This window comes from Eurypyga helias, unplaced genomic scaffold, assembly GCF_000690775.1.
Source record: "Eurypyga helias isolate BGI_N326 unplaced genomic scaffold, ASM69077v1 scaffold3006, whole genome shotgun sequence".
In the NCBI taxonomy this organism is placed as follows: domain Eukaryota; kingdom Metazoa; phylum Chordata; class Aves; order Eurypygiformes; family Eurypygidae; genus Eurypyga; species Eurypyga helias.
Window position 1 is genome coordinate 10,413 of NW_010254532.1, and position 24,138 is coordinate 34,550.

Genomic DNA, 24,138 nt, shown 5'->3' on the forward strand with positions numbered 1-24,138 from the left:
TGGCATCTTTTGACACTTGCCTTTTTCCAAGTTCGTTAGAGCATACTGTATTCCCAGATGGAAAGTTAAAGGAAATAAATATGAAGGTCAAGTGTTTTTCCAGGATCACTTTACTGGAAATTTCAGAGCTTCTGCTAACTTCTAAAAAGGAAGATTATTGCGTTACACGTAAATGGAAAGGTTTTAAAACTGATTTTACTTTGAAATGTGACTTCAGAAGGGTTACACTGTGTAACATTCCAGAGGTACTTCAGAATCTATTCCGTTGACTTGAGTGACAAGTTTCTTTCCACTTAAGCTTGCAGTTAAAGCTACAGAAAAAAACAGTCAACCTTACAAGGCATAAAAAGAATTATCAGCTAACTTCTAGAAGCAGGAAAAAAACACTGGAATCTACATCCAGACACCTGGAAAATGTTTCTAGGAGTCATGGAAATGTGCCAGTACATTTGGCATGGGGTGCTTGCAGGCAGCATGCATTTGCTGTCTAAGCGATGGGTGCCTCTACTCCACTGAAGTCCCTATGGAGGTAAAATTCAAGGAGACCACATCTTGGTGGTGGTCATCACCCACAAAGATTTCAGGCTGAAGCAGATTTAATGACGCAATCTTATCTATGAATGTTAGACTGAGGAAAGCAAGCGCAGAAAGCATTTAAGGGAACTGCACTCAGAAATAGAAGGAAATGAAACTCATTAAACTCCAGTTCAATTGGATCACTATTCAAATACAAGGATATTGTCAGACAGCTTCATTCAAAGACGAATAAATGGCTTTCTTAAATACCTGGTTTGGGTTGTGAAAATGAAGCCAATATAGTGAGCACTTGTGATTTTTTGCTTGCATCACTTCAAGGCATTCTTCTGAAAATGCTCACAGAAAAGTACTGAAAAAAATCCCATCCCCACATTGCGCATGACCTTCTTAATGAAAATTTTAAGTTATATCAAACACTTTGCAGTCTTGAGTTAACCCTCAAATACTTCCAACAAGCAAGAGATCATCAGAAAAATTCAGAACTAAGGGGAGAATTTGTGATTGAGCTTTTCAGTGACAAGCACAGACTTAATCGTTGTGAAAATGTGCTCTGCGCCAACGATGGATCTCACGTGTGGAAGCACAAGGTAGTTTAGAGAGTGTCAAAAGAGAGAGTTTCAGTTATCCCCTTCAGGCTTCTGGTTCCCCTAATCTGCCACATTTTTTGAACAGAATTTTCTGTTTTGCAGAACAGGTAACTGGGATTGCTGCCTGGAGGGATCAGGGAATGCCATTTTCCCATCCTTCCAGAGCCAGTGCAGGTGCAACAGACGGGAACTGTAGCAACGTGCAAAGGATGATTAAAGAAAATGCCTGAAACGATCTACAAGTCATACAAACCGCTACTCAAGAGACAATTCTCACAGCTATTTTCAGATTTTGCATTATTACATATTCATAGCCACCAGCAAAATCTGGGAGGTATGGTTACGTTGCATCATCCCAAATCAAGGCTGCTTTCCCTGCCCATCTCAGAAAGGATTAAAGTACGCAGTTTCCCAGTAGCCCTTAGTGCCATTTTCTAGTCTGTGTTCAGCTAACAAGACTTTCCTCAGCCAGAAGGTGGGATACAAATTCTTCTCACTGAGCAAGGTAGTTCCCACATCCTAATACTCCCACCCCTTGACCCAAATTCTTGAAGTACATTATTTTTCCCATTTCTTTCATCTTCATTTCCTCACAAAAGAAATGTAAGTAGTATACATTTTTCTACTTGGAAAATCATTCTTGAGGCTTACACAATTTTCCTAAGATCTCATTTGCCATGGCCCCTCAATACTCATCAGCTATATAGTCTGGAAGGAAGGAGAGGAGCCAAAATTCTGCAGGAGTGAAATGAGGGTATTCATGCAGCGGGTAAGAATGACTACGAAGTGTGTTCTTCAGTCCCAAGCAGTTATTACCATACCATCCACCCAAGTAACATAACAATGGAGCTCTGTTAAAATGTGTGGTGACCTACTGCCTGAATACAGGAGTCAAGAAACATCTGCTCTATTCCTATTTTGAAATGAAAGATAATGTGACAATAAAAGCTATATGATTTAATGTCTGAGCTCAGTTAAACCTCGCCATATTATTTGACTGCCTTTCCCCTCCTTCCCCCAGTGAGGCTACATAAGTGAATCAACAGAGCAAAGACAGATGTGCAAGTACTTGAGAAATGCACAAATACAAGGCCAATACCCTAAGCAGTACTGGAATTTTAGGCACTGATTACCATCCACACTAATATTACAAATCTATGTAGGGCAGCCCCACACGCTACTTGGGGAACACCAGACAGGAGAGGAGCTGTTCACGTGGTTCAAGAGGGCTCTTCCTGTGGTTTTTTATCCATGGCAGGATAATACGAGTTTTAGATGGTAGGTGTATCTCACCTGATAGATAATCCAGAGATGGAAGAACAGAGAACTTTTTAATCACGGTGAGAGCTGAGAGAACAGATTCTTTACAGCTAATTTTGCACGCAGAATTCAAGGTCCTTACAATCCACAGGCAATTCAGAAATTAAACCCATTTGAACCTTGACCATGCTGGTGAATAAACTGATTTTTTTTGGCCACTGTTGTTCTGCTGAACTTCATCTGAACTTATTAATTGCTGGACTATATCATCCCACTGAGTTATTACATTTACACTGTTAATAGGTTCTATTAATGTCTGAGTTCATCTTCAGGTCGTGGGTCATTAACAGAGGCATGGTTTGCATTGTGGCCTATTTTTCATGAAAGGCTTATTAAGAAAGACAGAGACTATCAATGCCATTTACTTTTCAAGAATCTAATGAGGTCATTAATTTCCATGTTTAATTAAAGTGCCAAATGCAAGCATAGAAGATAAAAATGCAGTTGACCTCGTCTTTATTTCAGTTGTACAGGAATACGTTACAGGAATATGTCTCTCTCCTGCCTATTTTTGTATGCATATGTTTTTGCAGGAAATGAAGCAGGCATTGCTGCGCTCATCAGCGATGCGAGGGCCATGCCTCAGAGTACCTCTAAACAACCAAATGTGTGTTTCAGACCTCCTTCGCTCAGATGACACTGGAAGCTTCCAGTGCCTGAACCCAGATGGTTTCAATACATTACGTAATTTTGGTTATTTCTGCAGAGCAAGATCTTACAATATATCTCCTTCTGAATACACAGCATATGAAATTACTGTAAGCCTTGCTAGTACACTTCACATTTTCTGCATAAAAGGGAGTCGCCTGAATAACAGAGGGAAGGTACAAACCTTATTTTCTGCATATATTAAATTTCTCTTGACCAAAAGTTTGCAAAATGCTACAAAGATCAGCTACCTGCCCCAACGGCCTGTCTTTGTGAGCAGCACTACCCAAAGACAAGTACAGTTTTATTGCTCATCTTCTTCCAAGCTGACTCTTATCTCGCAGTGAGGTACATTGTTTTATACACAGTTCCTTTTTGTCCCCTTTGGCAAGATAAAGATCGACGAATTTTACAATGTTTTTATTATACACCAGACTTTCTTACTGTAGTACTTCTCGCTATGAAGCCAGCTCTGATATTGTACCAAATCAGTGCACACAGCTATGGAGCACAAAGTACACGCAGCCCTAGGGTACAAGCTGTAATGCGAGATAAAATGATCTAGATCTGAGAGATGTGTGGGATTGTGTGTTGTAAATTCCTGGCTGAAGACAAGTTTCTCAAAACTTGTCTTGCTCACCCACATTTAGCAGGTACCCATCACAGACTTTAGATGAAATTACAGCGGGAACGTTTATATTTCTGTACACACCTAATGAAATCTAAATATAGACTGTACTTCATTCAGATTCTGTCACACACCCAAAACATTTAATAACAGTCTGATGCCTCCAGGGTAAGGGAGAATGCAAGTAAGACTTTCTTTCCTGCTTCACAGATACTTTCACCTCTAGATATTTGTTCCAGAAGGATACTAATCATAGGAAATGACCTAAAAATCATTAGTGTTTGCAATTATACATACAAAATAAAAAGAACTAACTGTTGCTTGCCAAGTAGGTTTATATACACTTTAGGAAGTCTGAAAATGCAAAAATCAGGCATTTTTCCCCTGAACAGCAATGAAAGACTCTTGTATAAACTGAAATCAGCCCATAACAGGCTACGAGCAATTGTTGTCTTTGCTGAAAAGATTGAATTACACACGTTTGTATAAACAAGTCCTATTAGCCAGCTCCAAACTACTTTTTAAGAGTGAAACAGCATAAACTGTTAAAAAGCCCCCAACCTACCTACAAGCATCATTTGGATCTCAGATAAGATATTAATCTGGTCGGTGAGTTGTTACTTCCAAATCCAGGTCTAGGCTAACTCTGAAAATTCAGAGATGTCACAGGCCAATGGCAAAAGGCAAAGTGCCACAGAAAACTGTTCCAACAACACACACCATAAAAAGAGACTCGTAGAAAAGGTAGAACATGCATCAAATAAGGTGGGGTGACCAAAAGGCAAATTAGGAAAGGCCCAATTTAAATTACACACTTAAAGCTGTGATGAGTCCATTAAGCTCTGCTTGCTCAATACACACCTTCTGAAACAAATGCTGGCCACCCCTTCACAACTTAGGCAACAAACAGGGGAACAAGCCAATAAAAAGAGATATTACGCAACCTCCTATCTGAAAGTTCACGCAAAACACCATTAACAGTAGTACCAGCAAAAGCCAACAGGAAGCATGGCTAGCCTGACTTCTTAGAATGAGACAAGAAAGGCGCCAATTTGGACATGCAAACGGCACATCTGAAACAGCTTACAGTATTTCCACATTCTCACAGTATGTTGTAATTCAGGGTGCTTGTGCCACACAACCTTGTAGATCTGAATAAGCAACAGCTTGCAGTAAATTCAAAACAAACTCATTTCCAAGAATAAGATGTTTTCCCACAGACACAAGCAAGCGGCTTCCAAGAGTTTTAGCATCCCATGATGCATGGCTGAGAAGTTTGTAACTAACTGCCAAAATGATCACACACTAAAAGAGAAAAAACCCCTTATATTTAAACACCAATAGAAAGGACAACAATTAACCTCGTATTTGTTTGCAAAATACAAATAATATCTTCTTTTTGCTTGGAATGACTGTTTCAGAGTGAAATGATTTTATACACACATGTATTTATAAAGATCTGCAGTGATGTTAACCAGGAGTGTGGTATTTGTGGTAGTATACTATAGCATTTTCAGTAATACAATAATCTAGTGATACACAACTAAAAGGCACACAGAAATGTTTAGTTTTACTAGTCAGTTCTGCAAAACCATACAAATAGGACTGACTGGAAAGCGTATTCATATCCATCAGCAAGAAAAGAGTTTATTTAATTACCACCGTGACTCTAGCGAGAATCCTCAAGGACAATAAAGCTCTCATAATTTTTCATTAATGTCAGTGCGTAAGAGAAAGGACGGACTTTGGCTCAGCTTGCAGGCCTTCCGATGAGGAAGAACGCCTTCGATGGGTAAAGGGAGTGTGTAGAGGAATCAGCCATCGACAAGTTAACCTGTTCCTTATGGGTACACCAGCACTGCAAAAGCAGCAGGCAACAGCTCACAAGGAAGCACCCGAGATAATTACTCCTAAACACCCTCAGGTATATTTCAAGACTCATTATCTGATTTAGAGCATTTAGACCTTTTCAAATATGAAAATGATATATGTAACTGCAGCACATTATCAGATGAAAGGTTTGTTTTTGTTATTTTTTTAAAAGAAGGTATTATTGGTATTACAAGTTTCTGTTTACTTTTTAAAAATTGAGACAGTTCATTTTGCAACTAAGCTTTAAAATTAATAAAGTATTTTTTACACTATGGTTCACATGGCAAAAGAACAGGAGAATCAAAACATCACATATTAAAAATCTTAATTAAAATCCCCAATAAAATGTCACCACTAGGATATATTTCAAACACATCCTTGCAATCACGTTCAAAATACCGAAGGTACTTGTCTCTGCCGGCTTTTGCCGTGTTCAGCAGAGGAGACACAATCATATGAAGCATATCGTATATATATCTGCTGTGAGAGTAAAAAACTCAGGTGCTTCAAATAACCAGAGATGTTATTCAGAAAGATAATGAGATCTCACATGATCAGTTAGAGTCTCAGCTGACAGGATCACAGAATCCTAGAATGGTTTGGGTTGGAAGGGACCTTAAAGATCATCCAGTTCCAACCCCCTGCCATGGGCAGGGACACCTTCCACTAGACCAGGTTGCTCCAAGCCTCATCCAGCCTGGCCTTGGACACTTCCAGGGATGGGGCATCCACAGCTTCTCTGGGCAACCTGTCCCAGTGCCTCCCCACCCTCTCTGGGAAGAATTTCTCCAGATGGTAACTGGAAGCTGAGAAAACAGTACTGCTGTAATGCAGTCCCCCAAATACTTCATTGCTCTTACAATACCTATTGTGAAATTATTTCAAGAACAGCTGCACAGATGCAACCATTTCTTAGAATATTTGTCCAGTGTCAGATGTGCCCACCCTGTCCCCACCTCACTAAATCCTTAACGCAGGTACAGCGAGAGTGGATGGGCAACACTACCACCACCACAGATTTCAATAACTTCAATTCCAACATTAGAGCGTGTTACTCAAAAGCATCTTATAGCAACTATGAACAGAAATCTAACCTTCTGTCATCAAAAGAGAATACTGCCAACATGTTATGACTGCTTTTTAGCCTTTAAAACAAACAAACCAACCAACTCCAAAACAAACAATTAAAAACAACTGGGTAATTATTCTGCTGCATGGTATCTTGAAGAGATTAAGCATGTTTGCTGCCAATCACCCAAGATAAAGCTCATTTTTAAGTTCTACCAAAAAACGTAACTTACTCTAGGATGGAATGAGTTGCAGCCCGTGGATGGTAACGGTACAGCAGGAGGCAATGGTTTACTCGAACAACTTTTCCGCCCTTTTGGAGATGGTTATAAAAAAACAACAGATCTTCTGGAACACCCTGGAAGAGAAGCAGCTCTTTCAAACCAGAAGTGACCAGTATTCATAGTTACATCTGAAGACACATTTTATTTTTCTGCCAAATGAATAAGGTTTAATATCATTTTATTCATATTCTTTCTGTATGTCTCCATGAAGTTATCTAATGGGTCATTAAACACATCTGTGGAAAAGATAAAGGTAATAAAAACCAAGGAGTGCTATATAAAAATGAAGTACAACTGACCACAAGGGCAGAGGAGGAAAAATAAACATCCTTGCATTTTGACAGGGGTATAAAGCTTGGTACAGGTTAGTCCCTAAAGAGAGGAACCCAGCTGCTGAGCAGCTCATGAAGCCTGAAGTGCCAAGTAACCAAGTAGTTACTGAAAGGGATCAGGGACTTCAGAAGAGTGGTTTTTCATTTTACCAGAATTATCGTTCTTTCTGTGGTTGCCATAGAAATAACTATACTGGCCTCTACTTGGGAAAAGGTGAATCAGGCCCTATCATAAGAACCAAGGCAACTTGTTTCCATGGTACGTTCTTCCTAATGGGATTGAAAGCAATACAGCTGAAACACTGCAAAAAAACTACTCTCCTAGAATTGTGGATCTATCAGGCTCTAGGAAATACTACAGATTTCATTACCATATGCAATGTTTTCCACCTAAAGATCAGAAAACCTTCATGCCAGAGATACAGTGTGAGAAGGGCAATCTTACGGCACTTAGTACTTAATTACGTCATAGCATCCGAAAGGACAAAACCACCTTTAAAGATACAGCCCTATACTGAAGGTAAACAAATAGCATCTATTTACATCTTGCACTGGTGCAACGTTTTGAAAGCTGCCTAGAACATTTAATTTTTCTGTGTACACAGATATATACAGATTTGTCTTTCCTCCAACCCGGTGTTTGTAACTAGGCATGTAAAATTATTTTATCAGACTAAAAATCTCCGATATGTAAAGCCAGGTGGGCCCAAAAAATTATTTAAGTGTAGCATAAATCAAAAGCTGAAAGATAACATGACAAAGTTGTGAAGGAAAAGTAAAAAAAGGGGAAGATGAAATACATTTCTTTCTGTAAGCAATACCACATACATGAAAGAGTCAGAAACCTCAACTTTAGCTATTCTATTTCAACACTGAAAAATAACAAGAGCACAAGTTTAAAAAAATAGATTTTTTTTTTCCCCATTACCACAGCTTCTGGGTTTCTTCCATAATTAAGAAAATAGGATTCTTTAATTAAAGTGCAGGACACAAAATCCCTCTGTGATTTCTTCTGGCCTTCTAGTCACACAGGCAATACAGTTCAGTGACTGTTTCTCATACCCACCAGACTGAGGAGATGGGGGAGTGTGGGGAGGGGAAGAGAAACGAGACAAAAAATGGATCTGAACCCTGGAAAAGAGATCCAAATCACTCAATTGAATATATGTATCTCGGGAGAAATCGGAACCAAATCAAGATCTGTACATTCCAGCGCCAGACTTCACTATATGATAGATGGATTTAAGACACTGAATTGGGCCACAGTCCCAGATTCTGGAGAAAATGGACTCTGATTCGACTGCTGGTTCAGGGCAGCTTATCTGTAGTTATTGTTTGTCTTTGTAGATACTCGTCTGACTTCGAGTTCAACAGCTACAATGCAAAAGAAAACTTCTAGAGAACTTAATACAATTTATGCTTAACATGAACCTACTTTGAAAGCCACAAAAGAAATCTGGGGAAGCTGGAGTAGCAGACAGCAACCACAGTCATGAAGAATGTAAGAAAAACACAAACTCAAATTCTTCCCGTTTATCTTGTAGCCCTATCTTTTTCTTCAATGGAAATATTGAGAGTCAGCAGCAAAGTGTAAACCTTTTCCTCTTTTCCAGTCACACATCAGACTGTGTCAGGCAGGGCACAAATTTTGTAGCACGTATCAGCTTACTGCAGGAGTCATATTTTAATTCAGATATATGATTATATCACATATCTGCAGTTAATCTTCTGTTGGACAAGCATGTACATCATTCAAGATAACTGTTAATCTGCGTATTAATAAAGTGAGTTACTGCAAAAGCAACAGGATCTCTCAAAACGCTGTTTGGTTCTGGAGTGCTCTTTGGCTTTAGGTTCACCAGTGGAAGGCACACTCGGCCCTGGAAGGAACAGGTGCTTTGTATTGCTCAGCAGTGGCCTCTCGCATTACAGAGGAGCAGCACTGCCATGCGTCTGTCAGGGGAGGAAAGATGTTGGCTGTGTTATAGATCCTGCAGGGATGGGACTTCCGACGGCTCTCAAGCATACACGTTTGTTGCAATACAAGAGTTTCTCCCCAGTTGAGACGTGTTATTGGATCCAGATGGCATTTTAAACACCAGGAATCTGTGTCAAACACAACTTTCAAAGAAAAAGCTGTTTAACCACTGAAGAGATATTTTAATGTATTTTTTGGAAAATCAATATCCATAGCTAAAAACATCAATTAACAGTCCGCATTTCGGCAATAGGCTACCACATAAACTGGTTTTGTTCACTTTAACGTGTTACTGCTGAACAGGTGAAGGACGTGTGTTCCCCCAGTATTTTGGGCAGGTATCACCTGCTGTGATGAGGGTTGGCTGGATGGATGAGGGTTTTGTATACATAATGAGTTGCCAAGTAGAACCTAAAGTGAATTAAAGTAACTCCTTGTTCAGGGACCAAACTAATGGTCCATGCTTCTCTCGTCACCTTCTCATTGCTCTCACCAGGTATGAAACCGTACTCCAACTACATTGTCCTCAACGTACGCATTTGGCAAGGAGGTGCAAGCCATTTACCACTATGACAAGCAATTCTGGCTACAGTTTTTGCAGCTTCACCACTAGTAACGTGAGGAGCATCAGTAGGGATGAAGACACAACTCAGCGATTTTTGGAGGACTTTTCATGAGAGATTGGCCCTCTGGGCAACGCTGTAAGTCACCTGGTGAGAGATCATGTGGTAGCTCTGGGACAACCAACGGTAACTACGGCAGAACTCCAGGCTGGGAGGTCTGGTTTTCTGGTCACTTGGGCAGAACTTACCATTAGTCTGTACAGACATACACACAATATGAGCTGCCTTTTACTGCTAAACCTAACACAGGAGACGGATTCCGACATGGAATCAATCTGTCCCAACTGCCTATCCATCTCTTGACCCTTCATTCCGCCTTCTCTCAATCCCCTTTGACATGTATGCTTCCCCTGTCCTCTGCCAGCTGACAGGCACTCTGCTAGAGGTGGTAGATCCTTGTAAGCAAAACCAGTGGAGATTTAGCCTACGCAGAGCAGTCTAACGACCGAAAATGGGAAATCAAACACTGAATGTTTCCTATTTCAAGAATATGTACGTTGATAACAAAAAGTGATGACAAACAAGGCAAGGGAAGCAAATCTAATCACACATTAAAAAAAATCTTCAGGTTTGGGAAAGCTGAGCCCTTCCTCTTGATCAGAGGCATCAAGGAAAATGGGGCTATAACTTGCAAACCAGACAGCAACATCAGGGTAATTGTTGGACAGACTAAGTCAAACTGCTTGAATTCATCAAGGGAGCCTAAAATTGGTGAATGGAAAGAATGAATCACAAAGGAATTACCTTCTGATTCCCTGCTAAACTGTTTCTTACAGGAGTTTGGAAAGAGTTTGCTTCATTGCTATTTTTAAACTAACCCATTTCATACTGCACATTTGAGAACATTCATTAAAAAAGAAAAACATTTCAGTATTAATATTACGCTAGAGTTGCATAAAAAGCAGATCAAATGGTGTGTATTACAACACCTAAAATTAAACAAAGTCATTTAGCAACAAAGCCGAGATGTTGATTAAAAAAATCGAAGTACTTGTTTTGTTTTGTTTTAAATACATAGGACAACAGCTGCCCAACTGCATTTCCTTAAAGTCTTAAGCTAAATTTTGGACTTAGAGAAATAACAAATGCAGAGGGGTTGATTGCATGGAAGTGAACACAAAAGACAGCCTGTTTTAAAGGAAGTTCTCCTGCCTCAGAAACAAATACTGTTCTGCCAGGCATTAGACTCTCTTACTCACCAACAAATACTGTTCAAAGTGTGCTGGTAGTGGGGAATGGCTACTAAGCTGCTGGAAGCTAAAACTAAATGAGAAATTGCAGATATTATCCAATAGAAAGATGAAAAAATTAGGAACTAAAGAAATTTCCTGAGAATTATCTATCCGTCAGTCTTTCTCCAAAACCAAGTTTTGTATTAAATGTGCATTGTATTTTTCTCTTGTAATGAACAACTTGTCATTGAAATTACTTATTTCAAGGGAAAGTTACCATTAATTGAAAACACTCCTTAGTTTAATTTCCTTCAGGATAGTTACCCGAGGTATGCAAGCAGACTAACCACAAGCTAACTCCATATTAAATAGCTATTAATAGCTTCTCTGCATTCTTAGGTCTCTCTTTCTGCAGATCTCTCACTTCATTTTTTGGCTCCCATCCAAACCATGTCTTGATATCATTTTGCCTTCAGAACTGAAGCCTGTAACATTTACTTCATTGTTTGGGAAATTAACAGGTTAGAGGAAACTCCAGAAGATTGCTTTCATCCAAATGTATTGGCACAGAGAAATTCAGTTAAACAAAGATGATGGGGAGTCCAATGGAAGGGAGGTGGTAAATTCTAAATGATATTTAGTAACACACTAACAAAAAATGTCATTAGACATGGGTGTGGAGTGAATTTTCAAATAACTTAAGGTGTAATTAATCACTGGCTCCACCACGTTTTCCTTCCTTTTTAGACCAAATACTAATCTCTGTTCAGCCTTAACTATACCAAGCCAAAAACATTAGTGCCTGCGTTTTATCCTGATTCTTCCCCAGAGCACCCTGATAGGTTATTTGACAGACTGGCCATATTTTAATGCATGTTCTGAAGAAAAGAAAAAATATCCTACTTAGCCTTTTACCTTTCAGGCATTATTGTAACTGCTCGCCTTTCTGGAGGGAATGACATTAGTGTGCTCTGGCAGAGAAAAACAGAAAAATGCATTACCTAACAGCCTACAAAGCTATCTTAGAGCTTTGCAGCATGTGCTAAAGTCTCCTGTGCACCAAAGTATATTTTGCCACCTCCTCAGTTTGTGTATTTTGTGACCTTTTATCACAAAAATAGATCATAACTGAGCTCCAGACACTTTGTTCAGCGTCACAGTGTGTATTCAGAAGGGTCAGTGGCTTATAATATGCTATTCCATCTGGGGCTCATTAAGAATAATTTCCCTCTGTTTACACTTCAAGATTAGTTTAGAACTTTAAGGCTGTCATTCCATTTTTAGTTTTCATACACTTAAGAAGGAAGGTTAAATACAGAGGTGACAGGAAATTTGGGACCAAGTTGTGGTAAAACTCTAGAGAAAGAAGCAAGTGTGGCATATTACAGTTGTGATGTCAAGAATAATACTGCTTGAATAAAGCCAGGACTATATAATTAGCCACATTTGCATGGAGTGGAGGCTGCAGGTTAGCAATGCTCATTTATACAGTTCTTAATGTACTCAAGATTTCTGCAAGCATTTACCCAAAAGAAGCAGCTAGTTTTTTTAACTCAGTGCCATTGCACACAAGTGACTAGAACAAAAGGACAGCATGCAGAAAGAGCCAAGCAGAGTGCCTTCCCTGGGATCTCCATTTGGACAGTAATAGCAAACAGCATCTGTTGTCCATCAGAAGAATACATTTTGGTGGACATACACAAGGTCAGTCGGCGACAAGTGCAAAATGTTGGGTTTGTATGCAAACTGAAGAGCACTATCAAACATAGGAAGCAATAATTCTGCTTAGCTAGTAACAGACACCATGTCTGCCGCTGTGCATGGCTTTATTAGTTCCCTACTTTAACATGATATAGATTCGAAATCTGCTTTTCATATTAGACAAGACCATGTATATTTGTTCCTCAGCATAACTTTTTGTGATGCTTTTGGACATAGTTATGACTTTTAAACAATGTTGTTAGCTCTTAGAAGACACCAAAAAGTATAGGAGCAACAACAATCGTGAATAATGTCACAAACTAGTGTTCAAGTGTGAGTTCTGAAGGGTTTAGTAAAGTCCTACCACTTTTTTCAATATAGAAGTACCACACTCTTTATCTGAATCGGTTGTGTAACAGGATGGTTATGTCCCTTTAGCTTCCCAAAAAAATAAGCCAGAAATATAGCTCATGTAACTCTCCCCCTAGTAGTGGCTACTATTTAAACTGTAATTTTACAGGCTTGCGACCATTTCTGTTGTAGTCTTATAGTCTCAGCACACCAGTAGGGCTTGCTAAAATCAACCGCTTGCAAGTACTTCAGCTTTAACCATCACACGTCAGAGGTGGCGTAAATAACACCTCTACCATTTCAGTGACGTAGTGCATAAAGCAAACCGGTCAGGTTCTTAGCCACCACTTATGGCGATACTATTCAGGACTTTGCGTAGACATTGCCACGGTGATTACGTAGAAGGTGTACACTTCCAGCAGTTGCAGATCCTGACCAGAAAAAATGTTTATTTTTAAAAACATGTTGTAAATACTAAAAAAAAAACCCCAAACATTTCACATAAAGCCCAGAGGGACAGAGAGATACATGCATACTCCCTTGTAATTAAAAAATTTTACATCCTAACTTATATATTTATATTCTTTCAGTCCACCCATACTATTACCATAAACATCAAATCACAATTTCTTCCATGGAAGAATTATCTTCCGTTTGTTCTAAGCACTCAAATATGAAGAACAGGTGTTTGGATGTAATTCCAAATGAGAAATGCAGCTTTTTGGCATGGAAACAGTTTAGCAAATGGAGAAGGCTGAAACGTGGAGAATCGTTGGCCTGTTTTGGTGTTTACTTGCAGCAATGTGACACTTGCAGGTCACACTGTTAAATACTAACCCAAAGATGGAGATGGAAGCAATCAAATTAGCATAGTCAGATCATGGGTAAGGTCAGAACATACACACACATGTCTAAGGTCCTGGAGTACTCAATACCAGTTTATAACAGCTCTATTGATACACAGAGATGTTTCTTAGCCTCAAAGGAATTCTGTTCAAATTAAAATGAATGAGTTAGATCAATGCTAAATACTTTATAGTGCTAACTGCCAGAAGATTCTGGACTTTATTTTGTCTCCTCTAAACCTACACAAATGGTATAGTCAAAACTCTGTCCTGTCTTCATTGCTTTGTTCAGATCTGCTGTCACCCTTGTTCTCAGGGTACTTTTTCGAAGGTCCTCTATTATCAGCCAGAGGTCTGACATGCTGTACACTTCACAACTGGGACAAACAGTTTAACTTATCACTGATAACTTTTAAAACTAGAAGGACATATCATGCATTGTGGCTGAAAAATCATTAGTATTGACAGTGTCAGCATATTACACCTGAATAACCAGTGGTATACTCCCTACACAATTATATATATAAAACAAAAGCAAAAAAACTCCCACCAACCAAAAAACAGAACAAAGAAAAAAACCCAAACCAAAACTAAAAGCAAAAAGCAAGGAACAATAGTCTGTTTAACCTAACCTCTTGAACTCTATCATTAGGCTTGCTGCTCTATTGTTGTTATTATGTTTTAGCTTGCTTGCTTGCTTTCTTGAGCTTACTAACAATGCTCAAGAAGTTAAGTCAAACATTCTTCAGAGAATGAAAATACAATGATAAGGAATAATAATAAAAAAGAAATAAAGAGCATGGGTCAGCGAATGTAGATTGTATTGAGAGCCAGGCACCATTCCCAGCTCTTCCACTCCCCCACCATGTAATTAAGGACAAATCTTTTCACCACTTTAAACAATTCTGCTCTCTGCCCGCCGTCTCCTTAAATTATAATTCTGTTGGCAGCCCACAGAATAATATTTGTATATCCTCATACACACACGAATATGTCTGTATGTATATATACACACTGCATGGCACAGGAAGGGTCCATTTAGAGGCTGGAAAAAGAATAATAATCGTATTATGTTGTAGTTTAAATAATAAAACAGGAAATATCCTTAGCAGATTTTTTTAAGAGTACTATTAAACAAAGGCTTTCAAAAAAAAAAATTCAGAACTACCTATTCTAGCCCTAAAGTCTCACCAAAACCACTGAAAGAAAAACCTCTCAGGTCCAAACCACACAGAATAGTTCCAAATACTTCTGAATTAGTTCTATTTGCCAACATATTTCTACTCCTACCACAATACGTACTGCCAATAGACATCCCTGGATTTTATTCCATAAACATGCTGATGAGCCTAAGGCAACCATACAGGAAATCTATAAAGGAAAACAACACCTGACTGACAGTGAAGAAACAATTCACATATAAGAGTCATGTAGTTTGTAACCTCCCAGTCCTGATCCTTGAGGAAAAGCTACTTAACATCTTCCAATGACAAGCCTGTGACCCAAGACTGACAACTGGATATGAGACAAGTGAATAAATGAGATTTAAGGATAATATTTTTATGGCACATTGGGACCTCCCCTCCTTCCTTCTTTCTTCATCTTAGGGATATAAATCCTTCCCTTCAGGAGAATGCATTACCATCTCTGCCATCCCACACCCTTCTTCCTTCCAATCTCTTTCCCAAAAGAAACATCACCTTTCAGAGATGGTTCATAATGAAACTATGAGCTGACTTTTGTTTCACTTTCAGATTTGCTGCATGTATTTCAGGGATTAAAGAGGAGCTTCAATGCCTGAACCCTTCTTTAACTCTTCCAGGTATGCTGACATATCTAACAAATCTGTTAGATTTACCTAAAACTCCATCTCAGTTATGTCCTTCAATTGCCAGAGTTACCCCAAAACAACTGTACTTGGTTAACAAATGGTTTTTTTAAGATGATAAACCCAAAACCAAAAAAACCCAAAACACAGCTATATAGTACAACCCAGATTTTTTTAGATGTCAATTTTATCCATACCCCTTTGCCTAGTGTTTATTAATAAAAGATGCAGAGCTTTCAGGGGCTGTTAGACAAAGATATGGTTCCTGGACTACATATCATCTGTAGCACTCACCTTTCCACCCTCATCAAATTTTCCCACATGAAAAAACCATTCTCGAGAACAAAACCAGGTTGGCATGATCACAGTGGGTCCATGGGAGGTAAACACCTAGGAAAAAGGGGAAAAAAGGCAGTAACAGAATGTCAAACCCAGCATCTGCTGTGAAATAAAGTAGACCTTACACATTCACCTGAAATCCTGCAAATATTTAGGCCTATACTTAACCTTCAGCAATTTTAAGTAATGAGAAATGCAAGTGCTTAAAATTGATCATGTGCTCAATGTTCAAACTGAGGTGTGTACCAGCACCTTTGGGGTGTCAGAGCCCAACAGATAAATCTACTTCCTGCTTAGTACTCCATAACCTTCTCTTCTATCCTAAGTTGCAACCCATGCAGAGTTCTTCAAACTTCACTTCAAATTCAGAGATGTATACTGGAAATGACACTTCTATGAATAATGGCGATGTGGATATTGAAGGGAATGAATTGAGAAGAACCTTTTAATAGTTAAAAGTTTTAAACTTAATGCTACAATTACTGTGCACTGATTTTCCATTTTATATTCCTCATACACATAGTAAGTAGGAGATTTCATTGATCTTTTATTTATGCCAAAGACAATCAAGCTTGGACAAGTAATTTACAATTTATTTTAAACTTATCAGAGCATTAGGGATTTGCTACCCAGTGGTACCTACCTTAAAAGGTTGTTGGAAAGAAAAGGCTTTAGGGACTGAAAAGGGAGTGGCTATTAATTTCATCTTCTTGACTAGTGACAGCCAAGAACCATACAAATGGGTCTGTGCAGCTTTACACAAGCTGGTTGTAAACACAACCGTGAAATAAACCAGAATCTGGATTAGGGAAGGGAAACTGGTTTTTTCTTTTCTGACAAGATGAAATATCTAGCCAAACAAGAGACTGAACTTGTCAAACAGAGTGAGCAAAGTTAAGACAGGAGACTCTGCCTGCCTCCAAGAACCGCACAGGAAATAAAGAGCACGGCCTGGTTTACAGAGGTGGAAGAAAGAAACTTCACAATTAGCGCCAGTCTTCAATCACTAGTGAAAATGCTGATCTTACATGCATGCTATAGTGGTAGTATTAATATTCCTGTATAGTTGTAATTTTTAAACATCAGTGCGTGGATGTAGATTTTGTCACGTGCATCCAAGCATTTACATTTTAAATCTGCTCTTCTTGATCTGAGCCTGGGATAGAGTTCCTCAAACTCTTCTTCCGTCTGGCAACTTTGATTTCCACAGAGCAACACAGATTTAAAACCCAAATTTTACACACAGTTGTCTACGAACACTTACACCAAATCACCAGAGAGATTAGAAATCTAATCAAAACTCAACAGGTGCTCTACACCCACTTGTCTTACGGCCCCAAACACAGGCATGCACTTCAGGGTGAAACACACTGCCTGCTAACTCCAGGAACATCACAATGGAGCTTCACTGTCCGTAAAGAGGCCCTAGAGTGACTCATCTCAATATAGAGACGTAAATTTTAGTCAGAATAATCCTATCGCTTTATGATTTAACACCTTAGCAGCTTGTTAAGGACTGAAATACACTGACTTCAGAGGTGCTATGTGAAAAACTCTCACAAAAAAAGTCAGTGGGAGCTGAAAGAGTCGGAACAAACCCAGAAAATCAGAGCAGACATGATTAGTCAGTACATAGTTATTAGCTCCACACTAATTACAAGGGCAATTGAGTATGGCCTGAACCGAACAATGACCAAACAGTAATCCCAAAAGAAAACAACAGTAGGGAGAAAAGCCAGGCTAGAATGCATTGCATTGAATCTCATTTCTGAATGACAGAAAATCTTCAAAGGAAAATCCTGAGCCTATTGGAACACGTGAAAACTGTTTGGAGAGGCTAGAATGCCGTTTCCTCAGTGCAGCAAGGATCATCAGAGAGCATAAATGAACTTAATCTCAAATACGTAGCTCAATGTAATTAAACATGCCCATGTACAAAGAGCTCACATCCCTAGTGTATTAGATAACCTATGTCCCATTGGTTTCACTTAAGTATATATGTCAAACAGAACAAATCTGAAACACTGAGAAAACAAAAAAACATCAGTGTCGCGTCTGTTAACACAGATGATGATACAATGATGATTATACAGTAAACCATCACGCAGTGCGTACACTGATGTCTTCCCTAAATCAAAGAGTGCTCTATGCCTCACTGTCCCTCTCAGAACAAGATACCAGACAGGAATCACACAGAGAAAACTGAGACTGGTGATGAGGTGGCTGGATTGCCACATATGATTTCAGGGTCTTATCCTTCAAGAAAGTTTTTGAACCTGGAATTCATCACCTCAGAGTCAATGAATTGGTAAATGAGCTTTTTCTATGTGAATATTTATAAAGTGACGTCAAAATAAACTTCCGGAAATTTAAATCTGTGCTACTGCCACAATGGGCAAGTTCATGCTACCTCGTTCCATACAATAACACTGGTGAAGCAGAAATTCTTTTTTTGTTAGCTTAGTTTTCAGCTGGACCTGCTCCCTGGTCCAACTAACCACACTAGTGTTGCCACAGAGGAGGATGCAGGAAAACAGGGCACCAAACACAGGGAGTACAGCAAGATCATTATTTTCAGCAGCAGTATAGATAATCCATAAATAATCTTTAACCTGATTGTGGGAAGTGTGTGCTCGAAGTCTAGATTTTCAATATACCTATACCAGCTAAGAGCTCTCCCAGTCATCCTGCATCCCAGAGAGCAGCACTGGCACTCACCTGACCCCACGGTCAGTGAGAGCAGGCACCACCTCTGTACGAAAGCTGTTACTTTCTTTGGTTTTAGTGCTGTTTTCTATAGCCTTAGTTCTCTGAATCAGTTCACTGTGAGGTCAGCCTAGCAATACTGCTGACATGCTGGAGGGGGAAGGAACAAGCTTTGGAGAAGAAAACAAGACCTCCCTTTTTGGTCATTGCCCACAGTTAATCAGTCCGGCTGTAATATAAAACTGCACCCTGTGTCTGAATACTTACAGTGATGGGAGGAGAACTGGCTCAGGAAAAACACCGAATTCCTAACAACTGTACTGAACCACTGCAGCATCTGCCAAACCTTTGAAAGCTACCTTCAAGAGCTTTTGAAATTTCATCTTCAAGAGGAAAAAACCCTCTACCTTCTGCAGTTTGGAAATTCTGGATTTCAGCTTGGTTTAGTCAGATGGGAAAGTCTCCTCTGGATTTCTTTTCTGCCTACTCTTGTCATACACACTTGCCAAGGTGTTAAAAATGGTTGAATTGGCTGACTGCGATACAAACCGCAACTTCTCACTTTGAGACTGCCACTCAAGTTTTTACCCAGAAATCTTTTAGATTGTGTGGACGGGAACAAGAGAAGCAAAGAGGCCATGCTAGCCTTAATCTGAAAGTCAATCAAAAGCAGAATCTGAAATATGAGGCAACTCTGTAATTGCTGTTTAGTTTTCCTGGAAACATTCTCCAGCTCTGCCCAACAAATGTCCCAGATCACTTTGGAACCTCAACGGGGTTTCAGTCCTGCTTGAGGAGTTAATTCATAGAATCACAGACTGGTTTGGGTTGGAAGGGACCTTAAAGACCATCTAGTTCCAACCCCCTGCCATGGGCAGGGACACCTTCCACTAGACCAGGTCGCTCCAAGCCTCATCCAGCCTGGCCTTGGACACTCCCAGGGATGGGGCATCCACAGCTTCTCCGAGCAACCTGTCCCAGTGCCTCCCCACCCTCTCTGGGAAGAACTTCTTCCTGATATCCAACCTCAATCTACCTGCTTTCAGTTTAAAGTCATTGCCCCTTGTCCTATTACTACAGTATCTTGGAAAGCAGATTGACCTGTGAACCTTTCACACCCTGCTGTATTGGAAGATTAATGATTAATAACAGTTTTAGTTATTTACAATACACTGTATGCTGTAAAGATTATCCAAACACCATCTAGCTGAATAAAATCAACTTGTTAAAAACTAACTACAGAGCTTATAGATGAAGGTATAAATCTATAGAATTCCTGAAGAACACAGTGTTGTCACAAACAAACTGGAATCCATCTTCATCAATTTCCAGGTAAGGGAGACAGGCTGCTATTTTAGCACCGTATTTGTTAAATTATTTAGAAATTTATTGTCATCTGGTTTTATTCCAAGGATCAAATAGCAAGTAATTGAAACTGAATTACTCTGGTTTGTTCCTGCTAACTGTTTGGCTATCAAATTGCATTCAACTACTACAGAGATTCTCTGAAAATAGATCTAAGGAATAGAGAGAGCTGATAAAGTGACTTTCACTTATTGTGTCTGAAAGCTGTCAACAGCACAAGGAATTCTGGCCCCCACTGATGCTCACTTCATATCATGGCAGCATTCAGTACTGAATTTAAGTCCCAGTACTGAGGAAGGCATTTATGTGTTTATAGTAACTCTTCAAGGCAAGTTCTATTTCCTGAACCAGCAAATCAAAATCTAACAGCAATGTGCCAAAAGAATACATGCAGATGGTGCAGCAACCTTATCACTTTCTGTTATGCAGAATACACAGAGGAAACCAGGCAGTTCACAAGAGCAACATATTTAATCAAGGGCCCAGACTGCTTTCCAATGTAACAAGCCAATTCCCCAGAATACACTACACATTTAATTCTACCTATGCTAGAGCATTTATGAAAATTATATTCACAAAGATCAAGGATTAGAAACAATCTCCTATGTTAGCATAAATAAAGCCTTCCAATACCCAGGGTCTGATATTAAGACATTAGAAGGTTAAAAAGAAAACAAACAAGCAAAATACCACCTAGCAGAGGGCCACAATGATTTTGTGTGCTGTAGGCAGACCATAGGCTAAAGGACATCATGTGTGATTTAGAAAAAACTGTGTTAAGATACTAGTGAATGTACCAGGACCTCATTACTGAAGATTACAAGGTTTACATCCAGAATCAGTGTTTGTATTAGTGTGACAGAAGAGGTACAGAAGGTAGGGAAGAGAAGACTCCTTATTCTACTTCCAAAAAGTATTAGGCAAATAAGATTTAAAAAATAAAAATTAAAAAAAGACAGAATTACAACAAACTTTATTAAGCTTTAAGGAAACTAAACACCCAAAACACCCAATCTGGTATGGATTACATTCAGTTAGTTTATATGGTACTGAACTGTTTTTACCCTTTCCTATGCCTATATAAATAATTGCCTGTATCACCTAATCATTGCATGCTTTGACGTTAGCTGAAAATCCCTGCTCTGAAGAAGCTGGAATCTGGCACAGCAAAAAGCACATTTCAGGAAGAAAATGTGCCATGACTCTCCATACTGAAAAGCTGATATATACAGAGGAATTCTGGTACAGGCTTGTCGCGGTTTAACTCCAGCCAGCAAAATACCACTGACAAAAAATCAGCATTACTTAACCTTCCCACTCCCAAACTATACTTGGCAACAAAACTAATCAAAAAGAATTCAGGAGTCCCGAGAATTGCTAATGCTGTGAAAGAAGAGAGCATTCCGCACCTTCGAGAAGGTATTCCAGTCCTGCTGCCGGAAAATTACAACCTACCAGTCCTCATGATTTCCTCAGGATCTGAAACCTCAATGAAGGCTGACATGTTTCACAGTCTGCTGCTAAGAGGGACTCTGCAAGGTTGGAACCGAGGAGAGCAGCTGTACGATGATGCTTTCTCAGCTGCTGTGTCTGGTTTTCTATCTAGGGTTGCCTACCACTGTTTGAGGGACCGACGTGGTTTATTTTCTGTAACGACTAGCTAGATCACACAGCTAGTTCCCTTTTCAGTACGTAGGTGCAGAGTATATCCATCACTGCAGAGATGTTCTCTCACACCTCTGAGTACAATCCCTTCCAACATTTCAAAACTTAACTGAGGTTCAAATTAACATGCCATTAAAAAGAAGGGTTATAAAAGTTAAGTGATCTCTCCCTCTCTGGTCAAACTTCCACACAAATACAGTCTAGTGATCAAATTTGTGTACAAGCTGTAGTAATAAGTTATGTTTGATACCTTTATCTACACACCCACTTTACGACTGACAGTTAATTTTTTTAAATATACGTTAAAAGTCTTAAGCCTATTCAAAGGGGCAGCCAGACAACAGCACAGAATAGCATACCTATGCAACAAAGCGTTACGTTATTTATGGAGTGCCAGGAATATACATAAATATTAAAAAAAGAAAAAAGATTCTGCAAAGTTATTAGAATCCTAGTTGTATAGGCTAAATAGTAACATTTGAAAGCGTTCACGTCCATACATAGGCTGTTTTCCTGAACACCCAGAAGGTTAAGCAAGACATAAATGTTATTACATGAAAAGCTGATGTTTGCTTTTTGATTTATCTTTTTTATGCAGATTGAAAAGAAAAAAAATGTTTATTAAAACATTTCTGGTATACTGAAACATTTTCTAAAGCATACCTAAATCTTGAGGGACATACTGTGTCAATCTCTCATACAAATCCTTGCTCCCCACTTCCCTACATCCCAACACTTCCAGTTCTCATGATGCAAGCAGACGACAGTAATGGGAGGAAATATGGGAGAGCAGTAGTGCTGGGAGAAAAAGGTTGAGTGTGTTTGGCCCGCTGTAGCGAACTCCCTTGTCCCTCATGGTTTATTACATTCTCAGAATAATAAACTCTCAGAATTATTATTATTCTACATTTTCACCAGGCCACTCACTTTAAGAGAAACATGACAGTCCTTTCTACAGCTATTTGATCATTACACCAAAACATAAAATCCTATACAAATGGTATTCCCCATGTATAACATTTTTATGCCCAGTCTCTACACTGTTGGATGTAGGGCATCAACCTCCTCCTGACATCTCTGGCTACAACACAAAGAATGAAAGGCAGTGTAAAGACTTGTGTTCAGGCTACATTCTACCCACCTTTTTTTTTTTTTAACCTGCTACTGAAAGGAAATCTGTTTAAAAACTTTCCAAAGGTACCTATATTAACCATTTAACCATGGCTTTATTGCCCAATACACATGTACTGAATCAGCTGAGGTTTTGCGCTATGTGAGCTAGCCCACGCCAGCCTCATTGTGCTGGGTAATTGAGAGCTGACTACGCTGCTGAATCTCTCTTTTTTTTTGTAGCTGAATGCTCCTAGTAAAACCCAATCACAAGCGTCATTCTTCTGCCTTTTTCAGAGCTTTTATCTGCTGATGACGATGAATTAACCTACTGCTGAAACCGAAAGAATAGATGCATGCATAGGGAACAGCCTGTATGATTTTAGCATGTCTTACATCTTTTTTTCTTGTCTGTAAGCTGCTAAAAGTGGGCTTTGTACCATCCATGCCTTAACAAGTCTCTCTAATTCTTGGAGGGTTTCCAGTGTTTAAAGAGTCAAGTATTTACAGTGGAAGAATTACTCCATCCAGTAAAGCAAAGCATTCTGTACCAAGAGGTTGTCTACTTGGCTTGCTGTTTGTGCTGAGCTTTTACCAGAAAAGAAAGAAAACACTATGCTTAAAGGCATATTAGTAGACACTAAATTGTGGTTAGAACAGACCAGAAATCTGCTAAGAAGCAACACTGACCAGTGCTCATGTAAGAAGTATTAAAAATGATCTTTCCATTGGACTTTTGAACGCGTCCTTTAGTATTTTCGCAAGATGAAGACTGCAGATCTGCAGAAATCTGCAGGTCTTGCAGATTTTGAGACAGTATCCAAATGAAAGTAACATAACTGAAATTACAAGTTATTACAACAAAATACATATTTACACAGTCATTTTCATCTCAAATATCTATGAAAAACAAAAGACCACACAAGTGTCCCTTTTGCAATCATAGTACAATGCTGCTCTCAGAGTTCTAAATCTGTAGAGTTCAGGTGGTTATTTGAAAGTATTATCCATCCTCTGTCTATAGAACCATCAGCTATGCCTGTAACTCAGTGAACAATATTTAATAGATCACAACATATACAGCGTGAAGATAATCATGCTGGCCTTGCAAAGGTCTGGAAAATCCTCCTTTCTTTGGATTCACACTGTTACCTCTGAGGAACCTCTCCTGCTTCAGCA

The 24,138-nt window shown here is 39.2% G+C and overlaps 1 protein-coding gene across 1 annotated transcript in view; it reads right to left on the minus strand.

Annotated features, from left to right (window-relative positions):
• Nucleotides 1-24,138, minus strand: part of B3GNTL1 (UDP-GlcNAc:betaGal beta-1,3-N-acetylglucosaminyltransferase-like 1) — a 105,702-nt gene that overhangs the window by 2,912 nt on the left and 78,652 nt on the right. Inside the window, exons 6-7 of the mRNA XM_010152996.1 lie at nucleotides 16,069-16,164; nucleotides 6,894-7,018 (exon numbers count right to left, since the gene is read on the minus strand). Of these exons, the coding sequence (XP_010151298.1) occupies nucleotides 6,894-7,018; nucleotides 16,069-16,164 (221 nt within the window). The remainder of the gene's footprint in view (nucleotides 1-6,893; nucleotides 7,019-16,068; nucleotides 16,165-24,138) is intronic.